The 25,838-nt window shown below is 45.8% G+C and overlaps 4 protein-coding genes across 9 annotated transcripts in view; 2 read left to right on the top strand and 2 right to left on the bottom strand.

Annotated features, from left to right (window-relative positions):
• Positions 1–3,553: 3,553 nt before the first annotated feature.
• On the top strand, positions 3,554–5,716 carry Klhdc9 (kelch domain containing 9). The gene is made up of 4 exons (XM_034520396.2): positions 3,554–4,281; positions 4,523–4,682; positions 4,771–4,969; positions 5,435–5,716. The coding sequence occupies exons 1-4, from the start codon at positions 3,755–3,757 to the stop codon at positions 5,599–5,601; spliced, it is 1,053 nt and encodes a 350-aa protein (XP_034376287.1). The 5' UTR covers positions 3,554–3,754; the 3' UTR covers positions 5,602–5,716.
• A 746-nt stretch (positions 5,717–6,462) lies between these two features.
• Positions 6,463–18,914, bottom strand: Pfdn2 (prefoldin subunit 2). The gene is made up of 4 exons (XM_034520204.2): positions 18,696–18,914; positions 8,289–8,377; positions 8,077–8,200; positions 6,463–6,770 (listed from the first exon to the last, which is right to left on the bottom strand). The coding sequence occupies exons 1-4, from the start codon at positions 18,912–18,914 to the stop codon at positions 6,594–6,596; spliced, it is 609 nt and encodes a 202-aa protein (XP_034376095.2). The 3' UTR covers positions 6,463–6,593.
• On the top strand, positions 18,805–22,267 carry Nit1 (nitrilase 1). 3 transcript variants are annotated; one of them, XM_034520186.2, is made up of 7 exons: positions 18,805–18,914; positions 19,485–19,580; positions 19,998–20,255; positions 20,358–20,461; positions 20,656–20,789; positions 20,922–21,047; positions 21,708–22,267. In XM_034520186.2, coding segments are annotated over exons 1-7 (987 nt in total). In that variant the 5' UTR covers positions 18,805–18,912; the 3' UTR covers positions 21,975–22,267. The 3 variants fall into 3 exon arrangements, with proteins under 3 accessions (XP_034376077.1, XP_034376079.1, XP_034376080.1); XM_034520188.2 differs by having other exon boundaries at positions 18,819–18,946; XM_034520189.2 differs by lacking the exon at positions 18,805–18,914 and adding an exon at positions 19,020–19,290.
• The window catches only part of Dedd (death effector domain containing), a 14,523-nt gene continuing 9,899 nt past the window's right edge, over positions 21,215–25,838 (bottom strand). For all 4 annotated transcript variants that reach the window (XM_034520190.2, XM_034520195.2, XM_076914472.1 and 1 more), the window contains 3 exons: positions 25,584–25,691; positions 24,182–24,328; positions 21,215–23,683 (listed from right to left, as the gene is read on the bottom strand). In XM_034520190.2, the coding sequence (XP_034376081.1) occupies positions 23,307–23,683; positions 24,182–24,328; positions 25,584–25,691 (632 nt within the window). In that variant the 3' untranslated portion in view covers positions 21,215–23,306. The remainder of the gene's footprint in view (positions 23,684–24,181; positions 24,329–25,583; positions 25,692–25,838) is intronic.

The following is a 25,838-nucleotide window of genomic DNA, read 5'->3' as shown; positions in this document are numbered from 1 at the left end:
TCATTATATTTCTTAGTATGCAGCCTTCACTTACTAGTATGAGTGAGCACATTCTATTCTTGATTCTAACTTTATTATAAAGCCATCTCTTAAAGCTTTCTTCCTAAAATTATTTAAACCAAATCAGGAATTCTATAAAAAATCATTAATTCATCTAAAGAGCATTAATTCATAAAAGTTCATTTTCATGTTGATCTGAAGGAAATTTGCCTAGTAGGGTGGGCTGATGCCCAGAGATTGTTAGATTATATAATATCGATAGGAAAGGCATATCAATAGCAAGAAGTAATCCTGGGATGAAGTCTCTTGGTGCCTTGCCTGTCACAGCTCACCCATCACATTCCATGCAAAACCAAAACCAAACCAAACCAAACCAAAAGCAAGAAAACAAAAAATGGTGGGGCATCTCCAAGAAAGTCATCTGCTAACCTTTAGTCTATTCTAGATGGCTCCTGATAGGTCTGCCTGGGGTCCTTACCAATGCCCTGTGTCAGAAAAGAATGTGACGGTAAGGCTGGGAGAAGATAAGAAAGAACATTGTGAAGATTTAAGTCAAGGCATAGTTTTGAGGCTAGGACAAAGACATCTCAGATTGGGGTGCAAAGACCACTTTGGATGCCGTTCTCAGGCATAAAGTACATATAAGACAAATGCAGATTGGCTGGCTTGTGCCCACTCCCTCCTGCCAGCCAGTCCCTTTTTAAGTCTTTTTTCCTGCTTCCTCCAAGATATAAACCTGGTTTAGAATAACTGGGAGAAGTAGGAGTCCTAGGCATTTTCTCTCTTGGGTCTCTAGTTATTATTAGGTGGAAATGAAGGAGGTACAGAACTGGACCAGATGCAGCTCAGAGTATAATGAGGCTCCGGCTACATATCCAGGTATCTTACTGCAAAGGATGCAGTATTACAGTCTAACCAGGAGAAAAAGAAACAAAGCTGAGAGAAACTGGAGAGGACCCTTGCATGGGTAGTTACTATTCATCATAAGACCTGCAGCTCAGCCAAAGACAGGCAAAAGCAAGAGCCTAAAATGGTTAGCAGACCAATGAGGTTTAAGCAAAATGATCCCACCCTCTCTAGTCAGCATCTTGTCTAATCCAAGGAGTGTATTAGATCCGTGTCCAGTTGTTGGGAAGTGAGCCCGTGAGAAGCCTTGGGGAGATTAGCTTTTAGCTACAGATACAAGAATTTTGGGGGAAAGTCTTTTTGTTGGGGTTATTATTTAACTTTTTTTTTAATTTTTTTTTTTTTTGGTTTTTCGAGACAGGGTTTCTCTGTGTAGCCTTGGCTGTCCTGGAACTCACTCTGTAGACCAGGCTGGCCTCGAACTCAGAAATCCGCCTGCCTCTGCCTCCCAAGTGCTGGGATTAAAGGCGTGTGCCACCACTGCCCGGCATTATTTAACTTTAAAAGTTAAGATGGTTGGCTTTGACCTGGGCAGCATAGACTAGCCATTCTCCTGCATCGGGGTCCCAGGTGGTGAAATCAAAGGTGCCGTGTATTCATGCTCACGCTCATGTGTGTGTGTGTATACATGTAGAAGTTAGAGGACAGCCTCAGCTATTGTTTCTCTGATGTCCACTCAGTACTTTGAGACAGCATCTCTCACTGACCTGGAGCTCACCTAATAGGCTAGGGTGGCTGGCCACCAAGTCCTAGGGATTTACTGTCTCTTCTATGCCAGCACCAAGATGCTGTGTCCAGCTATTTTCATGTAGGTTCTGGAGATAGAGCTCAGGTCCAGGGACTTGCATCACTGAGATGATGCCCAAGCCTTAGGTGCGGATTTTTTTATTTAATTTATTTTATGTACATTGGTATGAGGGTGTTGGATTCCCTGGAACTAGAGTTACAGACAGTTGGGAGCTACTGTGCTGGGAATTGAAGCTGGACCCTTTGGAAGAGCAGCCAGTGCTCTTAACTGATGAACCATCCCTCTAGCCCCAGGTGTTTGTTTTAGGAGAGAATTTTACCATAACCTTGGAAAACTGAGGATCTTGTCAGACACAGGAAAAGATTGTTGGATGAGGTTTTCAAAGACACAAAGCTATTGTTAGATCTCTGTTTAACATACAGGTGGGGACGGGCCTGGTGGGCAGGCCTGTAATGTTAGCTACTCAGGAAGCTGAGGTAAAGACTGCCTGAGCTATAGAATGAGTTCAAGGCCATCCTGAGTAACTCACTTATCAAGACAAAAAAGGGGGTAAGGGGTTGGAGATACAGTGCCATAGTAAAGTGTCACTGGCATGTGCTCTAGGCTCAGTCCTTTACTCCATGCCAGTGCATACCCTCCCCACGTAGTTCTCTCTCAAGATCTAATTGGGATCAGGAGGGAAAAGGCCCACTATGCTCCTGGTCCTGAGAACCACACAATATTCCCACTGAAACCTTGGACATTATCCGTGGTCTGGTTGGGAGAAAGTTCATGTTTAGAAACCAAAGGCCAAAGTCACAGCCATCCTTCTCACTCAAAGCCCAGCCTGGGGAATAAAGATCCTGTTTCTGCTCCACCCTAGCTGGGGCTACAAGTAGAAATCTGTCTGTATTTCCTCCTACAGCAGAAACCAGTCAGCCTGCCTTGATCTGGGCCTCTTCATTCTGCATTGGGTCTTGTGAGGAGAGTTAGACCTTCAGTAGCCAGCTTGACTAAAAGGAAGAGAGCAGGGAGGGGCAGGAGTCAGAGTCTCTCTCCTTCCCATCTCATCCCCACCCACCTTCTAAGGTTGGGCAGCTTCTGCCTAGGATCTTATCAAGGGAACTCCCTGCCCTTAATCCCGAGTTCCGAGGTTAATTTAATGTGTTATATTATTCTAATGAGTCAAGATGAAACAATTATTCTTCCTAGGACTAAGTGGTGAAAAATTGTCCAAGATATGCCTAACCTATTTACCTTCCCCACTTCATCCCCTCTAACACATCTTTCTCCGTCTCTTCTTACCACCACCTTTCTCTCCTGTCGCTTCTCTCACTGAGACTGGATTCTACTGCCCTCCAGTGGCCAGAGCAGAGAGACCTCTTCCCGTCCGTCCATTCAGCACCTTCAAGGATCTTTACCACTAACAGCCCCTTTCATAAACGGGAACGCTGAGTAAGTCTACTCAAATTTCTGAATCCCAACCAACTTACTCCACGTTCACTCCCTCAACCTCTGACCTGTGACTTGTTTCCTTCCTGCCTCATCCCTAGAGAAGATTCCATGTTGGAAAACCTACAGTGAAAAAGAAAGAAAAAGACACGGTCTCCACGCATCCTGCCCTCAACACCTCAAATGTCATAATCACAGGCTAGTTTTGAGGCCAGCCTGGCCTACAGAGTGAGTTCCAGGACAGCCAGGGCTACACAGAGAAACCCTGTCTCGAAAAACAAAAACAATAAACGAAAGACAGGCTAGTTAGCAGCTGCTGGGTTCTTCTAATGAACTGTCGGCTTCTAGCCTTTTGGATCCCAAATCTTTCAGGATATTTACTGGCTTCCTCACATCTCGTTCCCTTGACGACATCACTGTAAGATCGCGGTAACTAACCAGGTCTCTTGTTTCCAAGGTAACAGGCGCTTTGCGACCTTCAGTTTGCAGCGGTCGCACTGCAGTCCCTGCAGTGGTTGCTGGGCGACGGCGATGGAGAGAAGGGGTGGTTTGAGTGAGGACCTGGACTGGCTTTGGAAAGGAAGCTAGCCTATGCTTGTTGGAAGTGCTGGGACCCTCGTGAAGGGGAGCGACCCAAGTGACCGAGCTGCTCTCCTCTTCTCCTAGCCCATGGCTGGCGTGCAGTCCCTTGGTGGAGCAAGAGGCTCGGCCTGGACCTGGAGGCCAGTGGCACGAGACATGCTTCTGGCTCGTGCCTTCCATTCATGCACGGAACTGGAAGGACGGTTCTATCTGGTAGGGGGTCTCCTAGAAGGCGGTGCAAGAGTGCCCAGCAACGACACTGTGATCTTTGACCCAGCTGGGGGTCAAGCGGTGCGACTGCCAGCCCGAGGTAGTCCCCTTCGCAGCCACCACGACGCGGCACTGGTGGGAGGACGTTGGCTCTGCGTGGTGGGTGGCTGGGATGGGTCACGTCGCTTATCCACGGTGGCTGCGCTGGACACCGAGAGAGGAGTGTGGGAAGTATGGACTGCGAACCCTGGCAACTGCCCTCCTGCTGGCCTCAGCAGTCACACCTGCACTCGCCTCTCAGACCGGGAGCTGCGGGTGTCTGGCAGAGAGGGTGGTACCCACACTCAGCGACGCTACGGAAGCATCTACACGTTAAAGTTGGACCACAGGACCCGATCTTATTGGTACTAAAACCTTTGTCCCAAATGTTCGTTTGTTTTCTCTATACTCTAGAAAAAAAAAAAAAAAAACAAACCTAAACAAACTTACTGGTAATTTATCCACAGCACCTTCTGTCTTGGAATTTACAATTTCCAAGATGGCTTAACTCTATCTGTCCCAAGCCTGATTTTCTCTCTCACTAGGGCTCTCTGGCAAATCTTTTCAGAAAACCAAACTCAGGCCCGAATTTCTGTGTACCAACAGCTACAAAGAAGAAGGCTGCCACACAGCCTCACGATCAGGTCACTGTGCGGCCCTGCTGCCAACTGCTGGACCGCACCCGGGTCATCAGCTTTTGCTCTTTGGGGGTTGCAACTCAGTGGGTCCAGAAGTAGCAGGGCAATGGAGCCCTGGGAAAATTAAGGTATCAGCTACTCACATAAAGTAGAAAAAGACTAAAACTCTGATAAGCAAACCCTTCAGGCAATCTCTTCTTATTTTTCTCCCCATAGGAGGAACCGCCTGCTGCCCCTCATTTGAGGGAACAGCTTGCAAAGCTTGTGAGCAGTGGACAGGGGTTGCAGCAAGGACCCCAGAGCCTGCGGCATCATTCCTGTTCAGTGGTGGGACCCTTCGCTGTACTATTTGGTGGAGAAACTCTGACCAGAGCTAGAGACACGATCTGCAATGATCTCTACATCTACGACACCCGTGAGAGCCAAATTAACATTTGAAAGGGAGGGAAGTACACAAGAAGCTAAAAATTACCAAAAAAAGGATTGGTGGGATAGAAGGAGGAAAAATCAGTTGACAAGAGTTAAAGAAATGCAGCCCGGTTGTGGTGGTGCGTGCCATTCAGGAGGCAGAAGTGGGTGGACCACTGTTCCAGGCCAGCCAAGGCTACACAGAGAAACCTTGTTTTGAAAAAAACAAGCAGGCAGATCTCCAGGAGTTTTTGAAGCTAGCCAGCCTAATCTAGAGTATGAGACTAGCCAGGGTGACAGACTTGAGACCCTGTTTCAAAAACAAAACAAAATACAATAGACAATAGAATATTAAACATTTGAAAAAGCTGACAAATCAAATGGGAAAAATAACAGGCATGCATATTGTATAACATTGGAGCAGAGTAAGTATCCATGCCTCAGTAACCACCTTCTGCTCTCAACCCAACAGGCAAGTCTCCACCTCTGTGGTTCCACTTCCCCTGTACAGACCGTGGACTGAAGCGTGTGGGCCATCGCACTTGCCTTTGGAATGACCAGCTTTATTTGGTTGGGGGTTTTGGTGAGGACGGCAGGACAGCTAGCCCACAGGTTTGCATCCTGGAATTCTTCATCTGAAGAACAGCAGAGAGGCACATGGCCAAGCCTCTGTCTTGTGGCAACACTACAAAGCAGTCTCATCAGAGCTATTGCCCTATTTCAAATACCTATTAAATTTCAATCTGAGAATCAACATTTTGTTTCTGAATCATTTAAAAGATTTATATATTTTACTTATATAAATACTCTAGCCAGGCAGTGGTGGCACATGCCTTTAATCCCAGCACTTGGGAGGCAGAGGCAGGCGGATTTCTGAGTTCAAGGCCAGCCTGGTCTACAGAGCGAGTTCTAGGACAGTCAGGGCTACACAGAGAAACCTTGTCTTGAAAAAAACCAAAAATAAATAAATAAATAAATAACCTAAAAAAAAAAAGTACTCTATCTGCATGTACACCTTTGTGCCAGAAGAGGGCATCAGACCCCATTCCCATTATAGATGGTTGTGAGCCACCCTGTGGTTGCTGGAGATAATAAAACAGATGCCCTCTGGAACAGCAGCCAGAGCTCTTCACTGCTGAGCTATCTCTCTAGCCCTCTGCATCCCTGTCAGAAGAGCATCAAATAAGCTCAAATAAGCAGATGTCTTTATTTGCAAGGGAAAGGCCAAACTGAGGGTCCTTTCTGATAGTGTGAGCTACTGACCTGGTAGAAAGAACACAAATCATACACTATTTTTTGTTTTGTTTGAGACAGGGTCTCACTATATATATAGCCTTGGATGAGCAGGAACTCGCTTTGTAGACCAGGCTGGCCTGGAACTCAGAGATCTGCCTCCTGTTGTCTCCCAAGCACTGAGACTACTAAAGGCATGCATGCCACCATGCCCAGCTGTCTGCTGTCAGTATAGCCGTTAAATGAGAGAATGTTTGAGGCTATGGCTGAATATTTGACCAAAACATTTAATCAACAACAAAATATTACAACAGCAGAGAAAATAATAATAAAAACAATAAAAAGAAATTACAAGTGGGAATCAGGGTTAAAAAACAAAACCGCAGAGGCCTTAGTTCCTAAGAGACCAGCACCCCTGCTGAGCTGGACTTAGCCCCAGTCCCTTCTGAGTTTTCCTTGGCTGCTGGCTTCTCATCTTCCCCCATAAGACGAATGTTGTGCTTTTCCCGGAATTCATTGAGTTCTTTCCCCTTTGCCTGAAGCTGCTGTGACAGTGTCTCAATGATCTTCTGTATCTAAAAGGTAAAAAAAAAAAAAAAAAAAAAAAAAAAAGAAAGAAAGAAAGAAAGAAAGAAAAAAAGGTTACAGAAGAATTACAGGGCCCCTCCTCTGACCTGGATGGTCTATGGTTCGAGGCAGTGAAACAAGAACACACGAAGCCCAGACGTTCAAGTGATTTCTTTTCAAATGCAGTGCCTTATAATAGGGAACCATTTGGACTACTTACTTTCATTATTCTTTTGTTTGTTTGTTTGTTGTTGTTGTTGTTTTGAGACAGGGTTTCTCTGTGTAGCCCTGGCTGTCCTGGAACTCACTCTGTAGACCAGGCTGGCCTCAAACTCAGAAACCTGCCTGCCCCTGCCTCCCAAGTGCTGGGATTAAAGGCATGCGCCACCACTGCCCAGCTCATTATTCTTTGATAATGTTATAAAAGCATATAATATATGCTAATAAAATTCAAACCCACTCTTATCACTGGCACCAACCCACCCCATCTCATAATCACATTTCTGTTTTGTGACCCATGGGTCTAACTAGGAACACCCTTGTGGGCATGGGTCTGGAGCTACTACCCACAGGAGCATAAGCAGCTTGCCAGCGGCTACATCACTTAAGATACTTACTGTTCCCTCTCCAGTAACTGTCACTCCTGAGTAACTCCCCAGGTAGCGTGGGCTGCTTGTTTTTAAGAGAGCATTTGTCATGCTATGGTTTCTTCTCTTTGGTCACATTTATTTATTTTTATTGATTGATTTATAGTTAGCCCAGGCAGGCTTCAAACCAAAGATTCCCCTGCCTCATCATCCCAGCAAGTTAATCACCAATGTATGCCACCCCAGTCAGGACTTCTCCCTTTAAAAGGTCACTTATGGTTTCTTCAAAAGTCTGGTTCCGTGGACCCAGAGAGATCCTACGAAGTTGTATTGTAAACTGGTTGTTGGCTGGAGGTGAGGCTCAATGATAGAGTATTTAGCCCACTGTGCGTAAGGCTCTGGGTTTGCTGCCTAACACTGCTAAACAAGTTCTTCAGGAGATTCTGACTCAGGAATCCACAGACTATGTTGTGAGACACACTGCTCTACCCATTCCCCTCCCAACGCAACCACATCAAAGAGTCCACGGAAAGGGCACACAGCCAACGACTCCTCACTTAAGGAGTTGGACTTCAACCTTGTAAGAGCATAAAGGGCACAGTATACAGCTAACAGGCTGGATGCTGCCAACAACATGGATTTCTGCTTGGACTTTCTCCCCTAAATCCCTGGTCACCATTTTTAAACCCTTGGTTGCCCAAACGCCTGTTGAGGAACCTGTGCTCACCTGCTCCTTGTTCCCTTCCAGGGCAGGCAGCACCTCTTTGACGGTCCGCTCCACCAGTACGCCCCCAACCATGCGGTAGCACTTGCGGGTCTCATCCACCTCCTTCAGGGTATCGATCACCAGGCTAGGGCGGAGAACAAGAGCAGACCTCAGAATTCCCCGGCTCCCCCGCAGGCCTCCCTGCGATCGATCCTGCTCTGCGACCTTCCTACCTGTGCTCATTCAGTTCCATCTCCAGCTCAGCTGCTTTGGATGCCAAGCCCCTTTGTTCCTGCCGGAGGCGATTGAAGCCAGCAATTACCTAGGAGATGAGAGATGAGACAGTGAAAATACCAGAAAATAAAGGCAGCCACAGGACGGCAAGTTACAAAGGTGCAGCAGTGGATACCTGTCTTGGGAATGGGTAGAATACATTCCTACTGAGTGCCTATCCGGTGTCTGAGATGTTTACTTGGCAGAGGATTTAACAATACATTTGATATGTGAGATGTGGACGGGGTGAGGAGCTGCTGGCACACCTACAGGACACAGAGAGCCTTACGCCAGGGCTTTACGCCTCCCTCCCCGACTTACTATCTTTATTACATGTTCATGAGTGCTGTCATACCGAAGCATGTGCACATGTACACCGCGTGTGTGGCTGGTGCCCAGAGGCCAGAAGAGGGCGTCAGATTCCCTGAAACTGGAGTAACAAATGGTTGTGTGCACTGGAAACTGAACCTGGGCCCTATGCAAAATGTTTTAACTATTTTTCTTTTAAGTTCTTTTAACCACTGAGCTAGCTTGCCAGTTTGTCACCCAACCCCAGATTTTTTTTTTTTATTTTTAATTATATGGATAATTGTATGTTTGTACATGTGAGTGCAGTTCATCAGAGACCAGAAGAGGGTGATGGGAGTCACAGGCCTGATATGGGTGCTGGAAATCAAACCTGGGTCTTCTAGAAGAGTACTGTGCACTTTTATTTTTAAAGAATTATTTAATTATTTTATGTATATGAGTGCACTGTCGCTGTCTTCAGGCACACCAGAAGAGTAAATCAGATCCCATTACAGATGGTTGTGAGCCACCATGTGGTTGCTGGGAATTGAACTCAGGACCTCTGGAAGAGCAGCAGTCAGTTGTTAACCACTGAGCATCTCTGCAGCCCACAGTGTGGACTCTTCATCTTCATACTCTTAGTCATTACATCATTATCTTTGCAGTCCTTGCTTTTCTTTTTTCTTTTTTTTTCTAAGATTTAAAGGTTTTTTTTTTTTTTTAAATATATGTATGTGTGTATGCCTGTGTGTATATAAACAAGTGTAGAGGTCAGAAGAGGGTGTCAGATTCACCTGGAGCTTCAGTAGTTAGTGGCTGTGAGTTTCTGGGTCTGGGTGTTGAACTCCAGAAAGGACAACTCTGAGTTTTCAGGATCAGGCTCAGGTGGCCACGCTTGTGCAGCAAGTGCTTTCCCCACTAAGCCACACAAGCTTCAGCTCAGGGTTGGAGATACAACTCAGTGAGAATGGCCTCAGCAGGCCAGAGGCACTGGGGTTCAACTCCCAGCACTACTACCAACAACAAATCTAGAGAGAACATCTTGTTTTTGTATGGATGTGGCACCTGTCCATAAAAATCTGATGGCCTATAGGTTAAGCAACAAATAGGAGATGAGACACCCAGGAGGAGAAAGGATTCTGGGATAGAGCCAGGCATAAGAGATTCACCCCAGAAGATGTGAGGAGATGGATGCATGGTACCTGAGCACAGGTAACCAGCCATGTGGCAGAATGTAGGCTAGAATAAATGGGATATTGTAAGTTATGTCTAGTCAGAGAAGAGCCTAGCTATATTGCCAAGGTATTGTAAACATATTTTGAGTCTGGGTCTTATTTCTGGGAGCATGGGGCTGGGAGGAAGAACCAGAAAAATAGTTACTAATGGTACCACACACCGGGTGCCAAAATGTTGTAAAAATTTATTGGAGGCTTATACCCCCACCTTTGATCATTCAGTTCCCAAATAAAAGACATAAAACCTTTATATTTATAATTACCTTTAATAGCACTAGAGCTGAGCAGTTATCAACCCTCTATATTAATTTGTCTACTTCCCAGTCACTAACCCTGACATATAACCTGCCATGTTCTGCCTGGGCTGTTCTTCTCCAACTGGCTGGCCCTCACAGACATCTTCTTGTGATCCACCTTTCCCATGGTGTCTTCTTCCTTCCTCTTTTCTCTCCTCTTGTGGTTCTTGCTCCAGGACCCCAAACCTGGAAACCAAAGCCCCACCTACCTCTCTGCTGCCCAGCTACAGGCTGTATGCATCTTTATTCAACCAATAGTTTTATATTAAGGAACAAGGTTACATGGCATCATTTAGTGTACGTGAGGATCTCCTCGTCATTCCTGAGGGCAGCCAGGCCTTGGGGCCAGTATTTAGTACTGCAATACACAGCAACAGACCAAACCTCAACAGTCATGTGTCAACAGGGAGACTAGTCAATGTGGAGTCTCTTTACCCTATTAAATCATATTGTATGTAAATATCCCCACTGAAATAGTCCCGTTTAATTAAAATACTATGTATTCTTTTCTAAATCAGCAGCACCTCTCATGACTACATAGAGCTCTTTACATTCTTATTACTTATACATATAAGACCTTTCGAAAACTTATTTTTATATACCAAGACTTTTCCCCCTAGGATTTATTTTTATGTTCCCTACCTGCACGTGTGTGTCCACTATGTGCATGCCTAGGGCCCAAAGAGGCCAGAAGAAGGCATCAGATCCCCCAAAGCCCGAGCTACCATATGGGTGCTGAGCTGAAAATTAAATCCAGGTCTCTAGAAGATCTTAACCACTGAGCAATTTCTCTAGCCCCAGCTTTCTTTTTAAGTGTGATATAGAATTTGTTCTCTGTTGATATATATGTTGTGAGAGGTGTGTGTTTGTGTGCATGATTTGTTTTGAGGCAGGGTCTCTGCATACAAATTACCAGTCTGGCTTTCAATCTGAGATTGTGGAGAGCTTTTGAGGCTGCTTCTAGAGATCTGGCAAGCACTTATCACTGGGCTCCAGGAAGTAGGCACAGAACGAGTACTCACATTTGGACTGACACAAAGCTCAATGTGTGATGTTTCTTTTATCTTGGTCACCCTGATAAGACCCTAGAAACAGTGACCAGGCGGCTTGGCTTTGTTTATTGCTTTGTCTGATTACTTTGCCTTTGATCTAAGAACTGACCCTATTCTCTGCAAGTACCTAGAATGGTATAAAAGCTGACTGGGGAAAAAAAAAATAAACCTGCTTCAGCCTCAGCACTGGCTGGCGTCGTGTTATAATGTTGTCTAACTGTCTTCACTCCCTCCCTTGAGACCCTGCTGCTTGGCTGAGCTGGCTTGGTCATTGAGATTTTCCTGCCTCTGTCCCCAGAATACAACCAAAATTCCTCACCACAGTGAAAATCTGTAAGACCTGGCTGGTACTGCTTACTCCCACACAGAGGCCTTCTCTGCATCTTAACTTGAAACCTCTTGCTGTCTTATGCCACTAGTAGTGTCCCAGATATTATAGACTCTCCACCCTGCCTGGTAAGCTTCTGCAAACCTCTCTCACTCCTTATTTCTCTGATGGAACCTAAATTCTCTTTTCTGGTTTCAATTCAAATTCTCTTGCAAGATATATCAAATATTTTAGGTTGGTATGGATCTGTCATCTTCTGGTCTCTATAGGTATCAGCACCAATGCTCAGTTCAGTTACCAGCACCCAGCTCACAGCCTCTGTAACTCCAGTCCCAAGGTCTCCTCTGGACTACTCAGACACCAAGCAAACAAGGGGGAGAGGAGTGGAAAGATGGTTCAAATGGTTAAGGACACTTCCCAGTACCTACGTGGTGACTTACAACCATGTGTAACTCCAGTCCCAAGGATCCAATTCCCCCACCCCCGCTTCTGACCTCCGATGGCACCAGGCACACCTAGAGTGCACATGCATACAAAACACTCATACACATAAGGTAACTAAATTGTTTTTAAAAGCTTTTTAAAAAGGAACCCAAGGAACATTCCCCTTTTTAGTTAAACTTATGAACTAGCACTTAAGAGGCAGAGGCAGACAGATCTATGAGTTCCAGGACAGCCGGGGCTATAAGCAGAGAAACCCCATCTGAAACAACAACAAAAATTATGAGGGTGGGGGGAGGCAGACAAACATGTAGGAAGACAACTTGTAGAATTTAGTTTTATCCTTCTATCTTGTGGGTCTTTCTGACTGAATGGAAGGTGTCAGACCTGGTAACAACAACAACAACAACCTCTGCACCCACTAAGCCATCTCTGTTCTCACCCATTATTACCCTCCCCCCCCAAATATTCTTTGGCTATGATACATGCCATTAATTCTTAATTGACTACTTGGGAGAACAGGACAGGTGGAGACTTCTGCCTGAATACATCCAAAGTGCATTTCCTGAGAAACTGCTTCATTAATCACCTCCTTTCCCTTTCAGCATCCATTCTCCCCTGGTTTTGACTGGTTTTGAGACAAAGCCTCAGGTGCCCAAGTTGGCACAGATTGAAAAGATGACCTGAACTCCTGATCCTCTCACCTCCATGTCCCAGGTGTTGGGCTCACTTGGTCTCAGTGGCCTCTAACCATTCTTGACCTTACTGCTCTATTACAGAAGGGTGCCTACCCTTCTCTTCAAACTGTGAGATGCAGACTAGGGCCACTGCCCCTAATTTACTTTAAATTTCCTTCTGTCTTCTCTGTGGTATGATCACTGCTTACCCAACTATCCTCTCAAAGATCTTGACTCACCTCCTGTATAACTGACTGAATAATCCAACTGCCTTTACTCCAGTTCCAGAGGATCCGACACCCTCTTCTGGCCTCTGTGGCACCAGGAATGCATGTGGTACCGGAGTACATGTAGGCATTCATACACATACATGCCTTTAGTTCTACACTGCTACATGACTCATAACTAAGCGACTTGTCTTTTTTCCTTTGTTTCTGTAAGATATAAATAATACACCATAGGACAGTTTCTCAGCACTAGTGCTATTGATGCCATGAACCACAGTTTCCTTACCCTGGCAACCTTGTACAGTTTACAGTACTCAGCAACATCACTGCACACTACCCAATAAAACCAAATGCTTCGGGCCGGAGAGGTGGCTCAGAGGTTAAGAGCACTGACTGCTCTTCCAGAGGTCCTGAGTTCAATTCCCAGCAACCACATGGTGGCTCACAACCATCTTTAATGGGATCCAATGCCCTCTTCTGGTGTGTCTGAGGACAGTGACAATGTACACATAAACATAAAATAAATAAATCTTTAAAAAAAAAAAACCAAACCCAAAATGCTTCAGGCACTACCAACTGTTTCTTAGGGACAAGTCACTAGGCTGAGACCCAACACCACAGGACAACAGAGAGGTTGACATCTACTCTCCTCTTTCTTTCTTCTTTTAGAAAGTCGTTACCCCCTCATTTCTACAGTGGGAATATGGTTTAAAAGTCCATTCATACTATTTCTTCATTTTATTTACCACAAATGACCAGGTCATAAAACAAGATCCAAATCTGTTGTTTCCCAAGAAACACGCCCCCCAGCTTAAAGACAGAATTCATAATTAAAAGAAAATAAGAAAGATGGCTCAGCAGTTAAGAGCACTGACTGTTCTTCCAAAGGTCCTGAGTTCAATTCCCAGCAACCACAGCTCTGTAATGGGATCTGATGCCCTCTCTTCTGGGTGTCTGAAGATAGCAACAGTGTACTCACATACATAAAATAAATAAATCTAAAAAAAAAAAAATGAAAAGAAAAGAAAAGAAAGGAAAAGAAAGGAAGGGCTGAAGAGGTGGCTAAACAGTTAAGAGCACTGGCTGATCTCCCAGAGAACCCAGGTTCAATTCCCAGCACCCACATGGCAGCTCACAACTGTCTGTAACACCTGTTCCAGGGGATCTGACACCCTCATACATGCATACATGCAAGCAAAACACTAATATAAACAAAATAATAAAAAATTCACAGGCTGACTATGTACAACTAGGTCAAGACAGTGGCCAGGCCAGTAAGATGACTCAGCGGGTAAAGGGACCTTGCAGCCAATGCTGGCTACATGAGTTTGACCCCAGGACAGACACAAAAAAGAACAGTGAAAAAAGAGAACAGTTGTTGCAGTGTAGATTGTCATCTGGCCACAACGTAAGCATTGTGGCATTTCCACAAACACAAAATCAACACCTCTCTCGCTCTCGCTCACTCTCACTCTCAAAGAGGGTTACCAAGCAAGTGCAGAAATTAGCACTGTGTTATTATTTACCATACAATGACAAAAAAAAGTTCTGAAAGCATTTGAGATCTTGGCTGTCCTTCCAATCATGGAACCAAAAGCTCAGGTCTTAAGAGCAGAAAGAACTCATAGCTCAGTCTACCTAGCCTCTGCTCCTCACATCCCAGCATGCTCCCACTGGTTATCCGAGTAAGCTTGAACTGCGGCCTGAGAGGGAGCACTATTAGCAGTGACCTGTGGTAACCTATGCCTCATGGTGCTAATTCTGGAGGCATGCAGAATGCAAGAGCTGTGGGGAAATGGCTGCCTCTACCAAAACTTCAAAAGATGCATGGACTGTGGGAGGTAAAATGGGGGTGCAAGGAGAAACCTGATGTAGGAATGGAAGCTGTCATGGTGACTCCTCACTGGAACAAGCCCTAGTGAAGGCCAGGCAGCTACCACGATCTCTAATAGTACAGCAACTGTCAGTGTACACTGCCTGACTGGGCAAGCTGCAGGCATTGGTATGCCCCCAAGCCCAAAAGCATGAAGCATGGACTGAGCCCTGCAAACACACAGATGTGGAGCTGCCTGATATTTTAGAGGCCCAATTCCTGCCCCAGAGTTTCCATATGACATATATAGAGAAAAATTATTATAGATTTGTAAGAACCTAGCAGTTCAAATCCCAGCAACCACATGGTGGGTCACAGCCATCTGTAATGGGATCCGATGCCCTCTTCTGAAGGCAGCTACAGTGTACTCCTATACATAAAATAAAATAATTCTTTAAAAATTCAGACTTATGACTTTAATAAGGAAAGCTTCCTCTTTTAGAGTGAAATGCCTACCCTTTGCCTGCCTTTGCAGTGCATGCTAGAAGAAAATAGGCTACTTTTCATTACACAGGCTCACAACCAACCCTGGGATTTTGAGTTAGTACTGGAACAAAGTAAGACTCTGGGGACTATCGGAACAGATATAAAGTCATGAGTTTTGGGGGTAAGGGGTATAAAGTTGTGTTTGAGTAGGCTTTGTCCTCTCCAAAACACAGTGAGCTTTGACAAATGACAGGAGTTTTTCTTGTCTTTTTGAGACTCACACTGAGGATGACCTTGAACTCCTAATCTTGCCTATCCACCTCTCCCCAAATACAGAGGATCTATTATAGACTTGGACATCACAACCTACTTTGCAGCAGGGCTTTAAATTTGTTTAGTTCTTATTATATGTGTGTACATAATGTATAGGTGTCTCAATTTTGGGGAGCTAGAGAGATGGCTCAGCAGCACTTGCCACTCTTGCAAAAACAAACAAACAAAGAAAAACCAAACAAACAGGGTTCAGTTTCCAGCACCTGCATGGAGGCTCATAACTGGCTCTAACCCCCGGTTCCAGGAAATCTGATGCTCTGATCTCCACAGTCCAAAGTCACCAGGCATGCCTCTGGTGTTCGCGCTCTCGCACACACGTGCACACGCACGCAACCATGAGCACGCACACACACATACTCTTCCAAGTGCTATGGTGCACCTGGGAGGCCAAAGCAGGAAGAATGCCACAAGCCCTATACTAGCATGGTCTACACAGCAAGTTCCAGGCTAGCCAGGGCTACAGAGGAAGAGCTTATCTCAGACAAAACAACAACAATAGTAAACCAGTAAATGATAAATAACAGAAAATGAAACAAGCACCTAATACAAAGTATTACCTGCTCCTATTCTCCTTGTGTGAGAGAGAGAGACACATGAGGCTTGGTCTGCATCAGTGACAAACACTTACATTGGGAAGAAAATTCCACAGGGAAAGAGCCAAAGAACCCAAGTGTGGTCCAAAGAACTCACCTTAAATGAAAAAGAAGAAAGAAAAAAGAAAAGAGAAAAACAGGCAGGCATGTATTGAGGCCTGGCCTGCCTGGCAATCGAATGCTAGTGAACTTAACTTCTGAGGCTTGTTACCCCAGGACGATCTATGGACTCTCCGGCTAGTCAGCCGAGCCTGCCTGGTGAGTGCTAGGCCACATGAAAAAAACCTGTGTCAAAGAACAACAAACTCGACTGTGCCTCTTCAGGTCTGCGTAGATCTCTTTAAATCCTCCAGCATTTCCAATGCCATGCGTTCATGGCTCAATGCTTTTGAGCACATTACTTCTAACGAAAAAAATCTTCACATGACTAACTTTTCTCAGCCTTTAGAATTCAGCCAAAGAATCCTCTAGAAAATAAAAGCAAATTGCAAATTAGCATTTAGAAAGACTGTTCAGATTGTGTGTGAGAGAGAGCGAGAGAAAGAGAGAGAGAGATCGATCAGGTGCTGAAGTGCAGAAGCCATGTCTCCAGCTCTAACTAGTATTTATTAAACACACTCTGTAGTCTCTGTATTTTAATCACCGTGGGCAAAAAGAAAACCAAATGGATTTTCTTGCCTAGTACTCTAAATAGTTATGAAATGGAACTACTGTGTTTTTACAGATAGAGGGTAAAAAATAATAAAAGAAAGCATATATAAATAAGAAATACAATTCAAACACAGTCTATCCGACTCTAGGCCAGAAGACTATCAGAACCATCCCACTATCCACCACTCCCTCCTACTTACCTGCCATATCCTAAATCTACACTACTTTGGACTCTCTTCAAACTGTGCAAGAAAGTTCATTATGTGCAGACGTTTTTAGTGTAAGGACTGGAGAAATGGCTCGGTGGAAGAATGCTTACTTCTATAGCAGAGGACCTGGGTTTGGTTCTCAGGACCCACGTGGTAGGTCCTGATTATCAGGGGCTTTGACCACTCTTCTGGCCTCCAAGGGCTCCTACACATGTGATACATACACATACTCAGACACCCAAACACACATACAAAATATTTTTAAAGTCTCATTGTTTTGTTTTTATTTGTCTTTCTGTCTGTCTTGTTTGTTTTTGAGACTGTGTTTCACTCTGTAACCCAGGCTAGCCTGGAACTGACAGTGTAATCTAGGGGGATTATGGGTATGAACCACCATCCTTGGCTGTGACCAAGTTTAAGACAACGTCTATTTCATTACAGACTCTCAAAAGCATTACTTTTTCCCCTTCCCACTATGTCAAGAGGCCACCTCTTCCATCCCCAGAATTTCACTGTACTTTACTTCTCTTGGAACACTTATCTTCCAACTCATAGTAGAACTGTAAACCTCCCCTCCCAACAGGCTATGCTCTTGGATAGCGTTTTAAACTCTTTATGCTGATACTTCTACCTGTAGTAATTGTTCAATAACCAACTGACAAAATGTACCTATGATTAAAATAAATCTTCAATACACAAATCGTATAAATTTGTGTACACAATTCAGTACACCTGGGCCTCCATCCCAGGTGGGAACAGACACCTTCCCAGATCCCACCAAACTACACCCCTAGCTTCAACTATTTTCATTTCAATTGTGTGATTCTTCTAATATAAATTAAACACTAGTCCCACGATTAAGGAATCATGGTCCCCATACCACAAAGGGCTTTCTGATTAATCTGTCAGATGAAGAGCAGAAGCAAACTTGGATTAGAAAATGGTTTTTGGCCTCTTCTGAAAGTCAGTTTCTGCAGAAGAGAGTAAAGGGAGCAAGCTCAAGGCCAGCCTAGGCCACTTAGTGAGACCGTGTCTCAGAAGACGGAACAACCCGAGCTAGGAACAGTGGCGCATGCCTTTAATCCCAGTATATGGGAGGCAGAGGCAAGTGAATCTCTGTGAGTTCCAGGCCAGCTTGGTCTACATAGTGAATTCCAGAAAAGCCAAGGCTACATAGAGCTATCCGATCCGACCCCGTAGCAACCCTCATCCCCACCTCCAGACAAAACAAACAAATAAACAAATAAACCACAGACTCCTTAGTCAAAACAGTTGCAAAACACTAAACCGTTCAGAGCTTAAGTCACGTGGCTCTGTAGCTTGTTGGTGATAGTGAACACGGTTTTAGAGTCATAGACTAAATAACCCACTCACCGACTAAGAACCGCCTGGGATTCATTACTAGATGCCACCCCAAACACCATACCCTCTTTAGGGTACCTCGGAGAGGAGGGAAACGACGATCCATCTCCTCAGGGACCTGGACAACCCTCCCAGATCCCGTACCTCAAGGCTTTCTCCCTCGACTACCAGCCCACACCGCGGGCGTGCCTCTCACCTACCTACCCACCTACTCACGCCCTAGAAAGCATCGTGATCATCTCCAAAAGACCCCTTTTCCTCTATGCGTGACCAAGGCGAACGTGGAAAGGACTAAAGGCCCCTCCGAGCCACAAATCCTATTTCTAGCACGAACTCGACACCCACCCAAGTGCCTTCTGCGCTCGCGGCTCCTCACCTGTTCCGCCGACACCGCCCCCTTCCCCGTGCCACTCCCGCCGCTCTTGCCCACACGACCACTGCTGTCCGCCATCTTCCTCACCTGCAAGCTCTCTGGCCTGCGCACTCTCACTACGTCACATCCGGCCTGGTGGTTACCGCCCACTTGCCCCTGCGCTTCTGGCTCCTGGAAGCTCTTCTGATCCGACCCTGCGAATGGTTTTGGCTGTGTCTTCATGTAGGACCTACTCCCCAACCCTGCCCGCTGCGGTGAATTCCACCTGCGATGCTTTATCTTGTGCAACAGAGATTCTTGCGCGGGGGAGAGGCGGGGAAGGACGCGCTAATCAGAGGGCGGGGGCTCGGGTTGGGGTCTGGTCCTGAACCCATCTACCCACCACGAGATGGTGGAGATCTAGGGAGGGTTCACTTTCCTTCTGAGATTCTGGTATAAGGGGAAAGAGACGTGTTGAGTCTATAAAGCTGTGCAGGTGGCACAGCCGAGAAGAGAGAATTGGGGAAACGAGGAAGGTTCCATGAGATGACTTGAACTACGGAAACGTTTGGCAGAGGAAAAGGGCTTCAGTTTTAATGTGAGATCACTGGAAGTTGAGGTATTAAGGCACCGATCATAGTCTCCTCTCCCATTTTCCCATTTTAGGATCTCTTTTCATAACTACTAGTAGTAAAAAGTATTTTCGAAGCCTTGGGGGGAGGGGATTACAGGTTAGGCCTGGAAATGGCAGAGAACTCTAGAAACTTACGGCTTGAAGGAGGGGTAGGTGTCCTGATTTCTCACCTTCTTCAGGCTGGGCTTCATCACCAGACCTCCTCGCCAACTCCTATCCCTTCTGTGTACCGGATACCAATTACCTCGAATTCCAGTACTTTGTACTCAGCCCAGGTAACATATTTTGTTATGTTCTCTGTCTGGCACATAGCTGCTTGGTCCATGTTTATTGACTGCATAGTGGGAGACAAAGATATCTGCCATCCACTCATTAATTGAAGTTAATGAGTGAACTCCAATAGCTCTAGAGTTATTATGCTCTGTAAGAATGAAAACAAGTCGCTTGGGATGGCGGGACACACCTGTAATCCTAGCACTCGAGATACAGGCAGGAGGATCAACCAGGAGTTTAAGGTCATCCTCAGCTACATAGAAAAGCCTGCCTGGGCTGCAAAAGACCCGGTCCCAAAAAAAGAAAAAAAAAAAAAAATCAAAGGGAAAAAAAATTTAAGTTTCTAGCTCCACCCCCACTTGAGTCTCTGAGTTTCTCCGCGATAGAAAATCTGAGGAAACTGCCTGTGTCATTTACAGGCCCAGAGCCATGGCGGTGTCCTCATCAACTTCCTGGGAGCTGCCCCTGGTAGCTGTGTGCCAGGTAACATCAACACCAAACAAGCAAGAGAACTTTAAAACATGTGCTGAGCTGGTTAAAGAGGCTGCCAGACTGGGTGCTTGCCTGGCCTTTCTGCCTGAGGCATTTGACTTTATTGCACGAAATCCTGCCGAGACATTACTCCTGTCGGAACCACTGAATGGTGACCTATTGGGACAATATAGCCAGCTTGCCAGGTATAAGGGTAGGGTTTGGGGGTGGAGGGTAGGACCCCTGTTGGGCAGTGTTCCTGGATTGCCACATAGAGGGGATAGAGTTGTCAGTGTCCCTCCCCCCAGGGAATGTGGAATCTGGCTGTCCTTGGGTGGTTTCCATGAGCGTGGCCAAGACTGGGAGCAGAATCAGAAAATCTACAATTGTCATGTGCTTCTGAACAGCAAGGGTGAGACTTCATAGTCCTTTAGCTTGCCTCTTAGGCCTTTCTACCTTCCTGCAACTCAGGTCTTCACCATTTTTTTCTCAACTGCTTGGCTTTAGGGGTTTTATGCTTCTGTTCTTAGCCTACAAATCACTCTTTGAGAGAAGAGCTAAGCTGGACTTCCAGAGTGTCTATTTTCTCTCTCTCTCTTACTCTAGGATCAGTAGTGGCCAGTTACAGGAAGACACATCTCTGCGACGTAGAGATCCCAGGTCAGGGGCCTATGAGAGAAAGCAACTATACCATGCCTGGACACACTCTTGAACTACCTGTCAGAACACCGGCAGGCAAGGTGGGAGTTGGAAAAGGAAATAGGAGTTATGTTGAAAAAGTGGTACCATCCCACTTTGGTGTAGGACAACGAAGGTACTCAATGTTTTGTTGAATGGGACAGGGAAGATGAATGGATTGCTTCTCATTTCAGGTTGGTCTGGCAATCTGTTATGACATGCGGTTCCCTGAACTTTCTCTGAAATTGGCTCAAGCTGGGGCAGAAATACTTACTTATCCTTCAGCGTTTGGATCTGTTACGGGCCCAGCCCACTGGGAGGTAGGAGAATGCCTCTTCATAACATACAGGCCTCCTTCAACCTTATGTTTAGCAGTAGGAGCAGAGTGGTACAAACCTAAATCTTAACACTTCAGCTACAGGTTCAAAGCCAGCATGTTCTACACAGTGATGCCTTGACTAAAAAAGAAAACAAAATAGAAGTTGGGCAGTGGGGGGTGCACACCTTTAATCCCAGCACTCTGGAGGCAGAAGCAAGTGGATCTCAGAGTGGGTTCCAGGACAGCCAGGGCTACACAGAGAAACCCCGAACCCCGTCTCAAGAACAAAACAAAAGCAACCCATACCACCCAAAAGAGCAAGGCGTGGTGGTGCATGCCTTGTATCTTGGTGCTTGTGAGGAAGAGGCAGAGGCAGGCAGATCTCTGTGGGTCCAGGTCAGCCAGGGTTACAAGGGGAGACCTTATCTCAAAAAATAGAAAACACAAACACACTCCCCTTTCTACTTGAAGGACTTTCTTCCCTTCCCATCTGGTGAGGAAACTCGTTTCTTAGACAGGTGTGAGTCATGACAGAGTCAATGTAGTTACTAACTCTAGTTGACCAATGGTCAGTGAGTGGGTTGGGCCCACAGTGCCAGAGTCTTGTCACTTGCCTAGTAAATGCTGCATGTTCTTGGGTCAACACACGTCTCATCCTCAGGTGTTGCTGCGGGCTCGTGCCATTGAATCTCAGTGCTATGTAATAGCAGCAGCGCAATGTGGACGCCACCACGAGACAAGAGCAAGTTATGGCCACAGCATGGTGGTTGACCCTTGGGGCACAGTGGTGGCCCGCTGCTCAGAGGGACCAGGCCTCTGCCTTGCTCGAATTGATCTCCACTTTCTGCAGCAGATGCGCCAACACCTGCCTGTGTTCCAGCATCGCAGACCTGACCTCTATGGCAGTCTGGGTCATCCACTCTCTTAATGCTTTTAACTTCTGTTGGTTCAGACACACAAACACGTGCCAACTGTGAGGTGATGCTACTGTGACTTGTAGGCAGGACCCAAGCACGGTTCCCTTCACTTGCAGAACTTTAAACACTTTTAATGGAACACAGGCTCAATCAAGTCCAAGGGAAAGAAGAGACTTTGACCTGACCTCAGATTTCAGTTTCAGAAGAGTGGAATTTCATATAGTCACTGTTTATTTCATGAAAACTGAAGTTATGCTGAGGGCTGAGCAGCACTGGCATTGAAAAAAATATATAATAATCATAATGTCTGGACATCTCTCTTGGGGGCTGGATGGGGAGGTGGAATTGTACCTGCTTGATTGAGTAGGCTTCTCTTGTAAGCTTCCTGGCTCAAACATGCCTCCGTACCTAAGAAAGTGCGATGCTTAGTGTGTGTACCGGCCCTGTTCTCCAGTGTGGGAGAAGGGAGGATAGAGGAACAGGAGGAGCTGATACTAAATACCCCACTTTCTCTCAAGCCAGAAGGAAGCAAAGGGAAAATTCCTACCCCTTGGGGTGGGGTAAGAATTTATTTTCACTGGAAGAGGGAAGGAAAATGTCACACCCCCAGCCCCTCCTCTTCAGAGAAAGTGTGCACTAACTAGCAACCTCTACTCCACCCATCCGTGTATTGGTGTTCACTACACAGCATAGTTGGGAGGGTAATTAGGCTGGCCCAATCCTCTGAAGTCTGCTGAAGATCTGACAAGGGGAAAAGGAGGGATCCATACCATACCAGGCAGCAGTTTCAAGCTATGGAATGAAGGGAAGGCAGAGGAGCAGCACCTGAGGCAGGAGAGAGTGCAAAGGGCCACAGCTTATTTGTTTTTTAAAAATTCTATAATTTGGAAGAAGGTGGTAATTAATTTCCAAAATACACTTCAGAGTCCCACCTTCCACAAGCTCCTTTACTCACAGCCCTTTGGTTTTTCAGACAAAATTTAAGAGCCCTCATAAAGCCATAAGTATTGATTACCCCTCAATGCACCTGGAAGCAGTGTTCAATCCCTTACAAAGGCTATGTTCCAGAGACTCTGTCCCTATACACTTGTCTTACGGCTCAGTGGTAAGGTGGCTGAAGACACACATTAGGGTAAGTGGCAACAGGAAATGGGGAAGCCCAGGCACATGGGTGCAGGGAGGGCAGGGACACCACTTCCACCTTCCTTTGTCTTTTCCTTTAAAAAAAAAAAAAAAAAAGGCGGTGTGATTGGTTGGAAAGGGTAGAGAACAAACCCCAGAACAGTATGTCAGCTCCAGAGGTAACAGAACAAACAGTCCCCAGAAAGTTGAGAAGGGGGAGGTCAGGGCAATGCTTGCAGCATCAAGTTCCTCAGGAGTTTCTGTCGGCCCAGCTCATAGTCCTCCTCATCCACGTTCACCAGCAGCTTGATGGCTTCATGGCCCACAGCTTGCTTGAGAGAGTCTGTGATGAAGACGCCTTTCAGTGCCTCTAATAATGACCCATTAATGTAGTCTCGCCAGAATGCGTCGAGGTAGGTGAGCTCAGAGAACTTGATGTCACAGATGATGGAGCCCAGGTCCCGGGACTTGAGGATAGTGTTGGCCTGGTTAAAGCGCTCAAACTGGCGCTCAAGTGGGTCCTGCTTATTGGAGAAGACATTGCCTTGCAGAGCAGTCTCGTGCTGGCAGTATTCCGCCCGAACTCGAAGCCTGATGTCTGGGAGATTTAAGGAGCATGGTTTATAATAGGGATTGTGTTTACAACCAAAGCTAGAAAAGCAAGCAAGACCAGCAGAGACCCTCTTCTTGCAGCTTTACCTCCCCAGAACTAGTTCTTCACTGTGTCCTTGAAGCCCTGGCTGGAGCTTCTAATGCTGGAGCTGTCTACAGTGAATATGCTCTGTAGCTCTGAGGTCACTCACAAGCAGCACCTTGCTTAGAAGACTTGTTTTACTAAAAACTTGCCCAAGTTTACTTTAATTCTGTCTTGACTTGGTTCATCCTATATAAGATGACGTTGGCATTCCTTTGATTTAATAGTAACTAAAAAGAATTGTAATATACCATTACCAAAAACAATAGTTCTCATGAAAACTAAACCCAACCGGAAAACAGCAAAGATTGCCTTGCACTGAATTACAGACTGCCTGTTATCCCAGGAGTTCTTTGTATTTTCCCTCAAGTCTACATCTCTAAAATCCTTGAATTTCCTCACCACATGTCTGCTTTTCCTTCGGGTCTGGTGTCACTGACTTCCGGCGTTTTCGCTGACTCCCAAGTGTGGTTCTCCCTCGGGCTGGTCGCTTACTACACATTTGAGAACCCGAAGTGGGGCAGCACACCACCGGATAGTGGGGAGGCACTGACAAGAAAATAAATGGAAAACACAAGGTTGTAAAAGCAGAACTTCAAATCCTTCATTTGGAATATACAAAGGAATCCTTTCAACTTGAGAATAAAAGCAGTATTGGTAATGTAACCTGAAGGCTGAGGGGTATAGCTCAGTGGTCAATGTCTGCCAAGCATGAAGATCTGGATTCAGCCCGTGATGGGGTGGCAGGAGGCACACAGTAAGTATGGTGAAAAATCTATCATTCGGAGCTCTTAAAGGTGAAGGAAGGAAGCCAGGTGGAGGTAGCACATAACTTTAATCCCAGCACTTGGGAGGCAGAGGCAATCGAATCTCTGAGTTCAAAGCCAGCCTGGTCTACAGAATAAGTTCCAGGACAGCCAGGGCTTCACAAAGAAACCCTGTCTCAAAAAAAAACAAAACAAAACCAATCAAAGAAACAAACAAAACTTGGTGAAGGAAGTAAGGTTCTACACCTACCCAAGCTAAATAGGAAGTCTTACAAACAAACAAACAAGTTGGGGCTGCAGAGATGGCTCAGTGGTTAAGACCACCTGCAGTTCTTGCAGAGGACCCAGGTTCACCTCCATGGCTGCTAAGGATCATGGTGAGGGGATCTGACCTCTACAGGCAGCAAGCACATACATTGCACACATGCAAATATGCAGGCAAACACTCATACAGAGAATTGTTTTTTAAAAACTGACCTAGGGTCTAGAGAGATGGCTCAACATACATGCAGACAATATACTCAGACACATAAACTGACATTTAAAAAGTGACGTAAAAGAGCAAACACTAGCCATAGACAAAGTATACTTCACTTGATTTGCATGTGTACATGTTCACATAAATGTGTTCATATGTGAGTGTGCCTGCATGTGAAGACCAAAGGCCAGCATTAGCTGTCTTCCTCAGTCCTCTTCCCACCTTTCTTTAGACAAGGGTTTTCACTGAGCCTTGAGTTCACCAGTGTGCTGAGGTGGGCTGCCAATGTGAGCTCCAGGGGTCCATCTGTGTCTGCCCTCCAACACTGAGATTACAGACATTTTATTACCCAGCTTTTCTATGTAGGTGCTGGGAATCTGAACTCAGGTCTTCATGCTTATGCAGCGGGCACTTTACCAAGTGAGCCATTTCCACAGCATCTGATTTTTTTTAATGGGGTAGGTGTAGAGGGACTATATCCTTTCATTGATGTTGGCCCAGCCACGCCTGTGATGGGATCAATGTTCTCTTATGAAAATTACAAGTGATCTCTTCTCACCTGTTTTAGAGGGCTGGGGAGGCCTCGGCTCTGGATCACTGAGGGCTCTGGGGGTCACATAGCGAACTGATGTCTCCTCCAGATACTTGTCCACAAGATCAGGGCACACTGCAGGAGGACGAGAAGTCACTCAGGAAAAATACGTATCTGTCTTCTCCCAAAGGCTCTCTCCACTCTCCTAGGTACTCCCCAGGTCAGGACCACCCCCTTGTAGACTCCTGCACAGCTCACTCCTGGCCTCCCACAAAGCTCTTA

The sequence above is a fragment of the Arvicanthis niloticus genome, chromosome 16, assembly GCF_011762505.2.
Source record: "Arvicanthis niloticus isolate mArvNil1 chromosome 16, mArvNil1.pat.X, whole genome shotgun sequence".
Taxonomy (NCBI): domain Eukaryota; kingdom Metazoa; phylum Chordata; class Mammalia; order Rodentia; family Muridae; genus Arvicanthis; species Arvicanthis niloticus.
The sequence above is the reverse complement of the archived record's forward strand: the minus strand, read 5'-3'. Positions and strand labels throughout refer to the sequence as shown.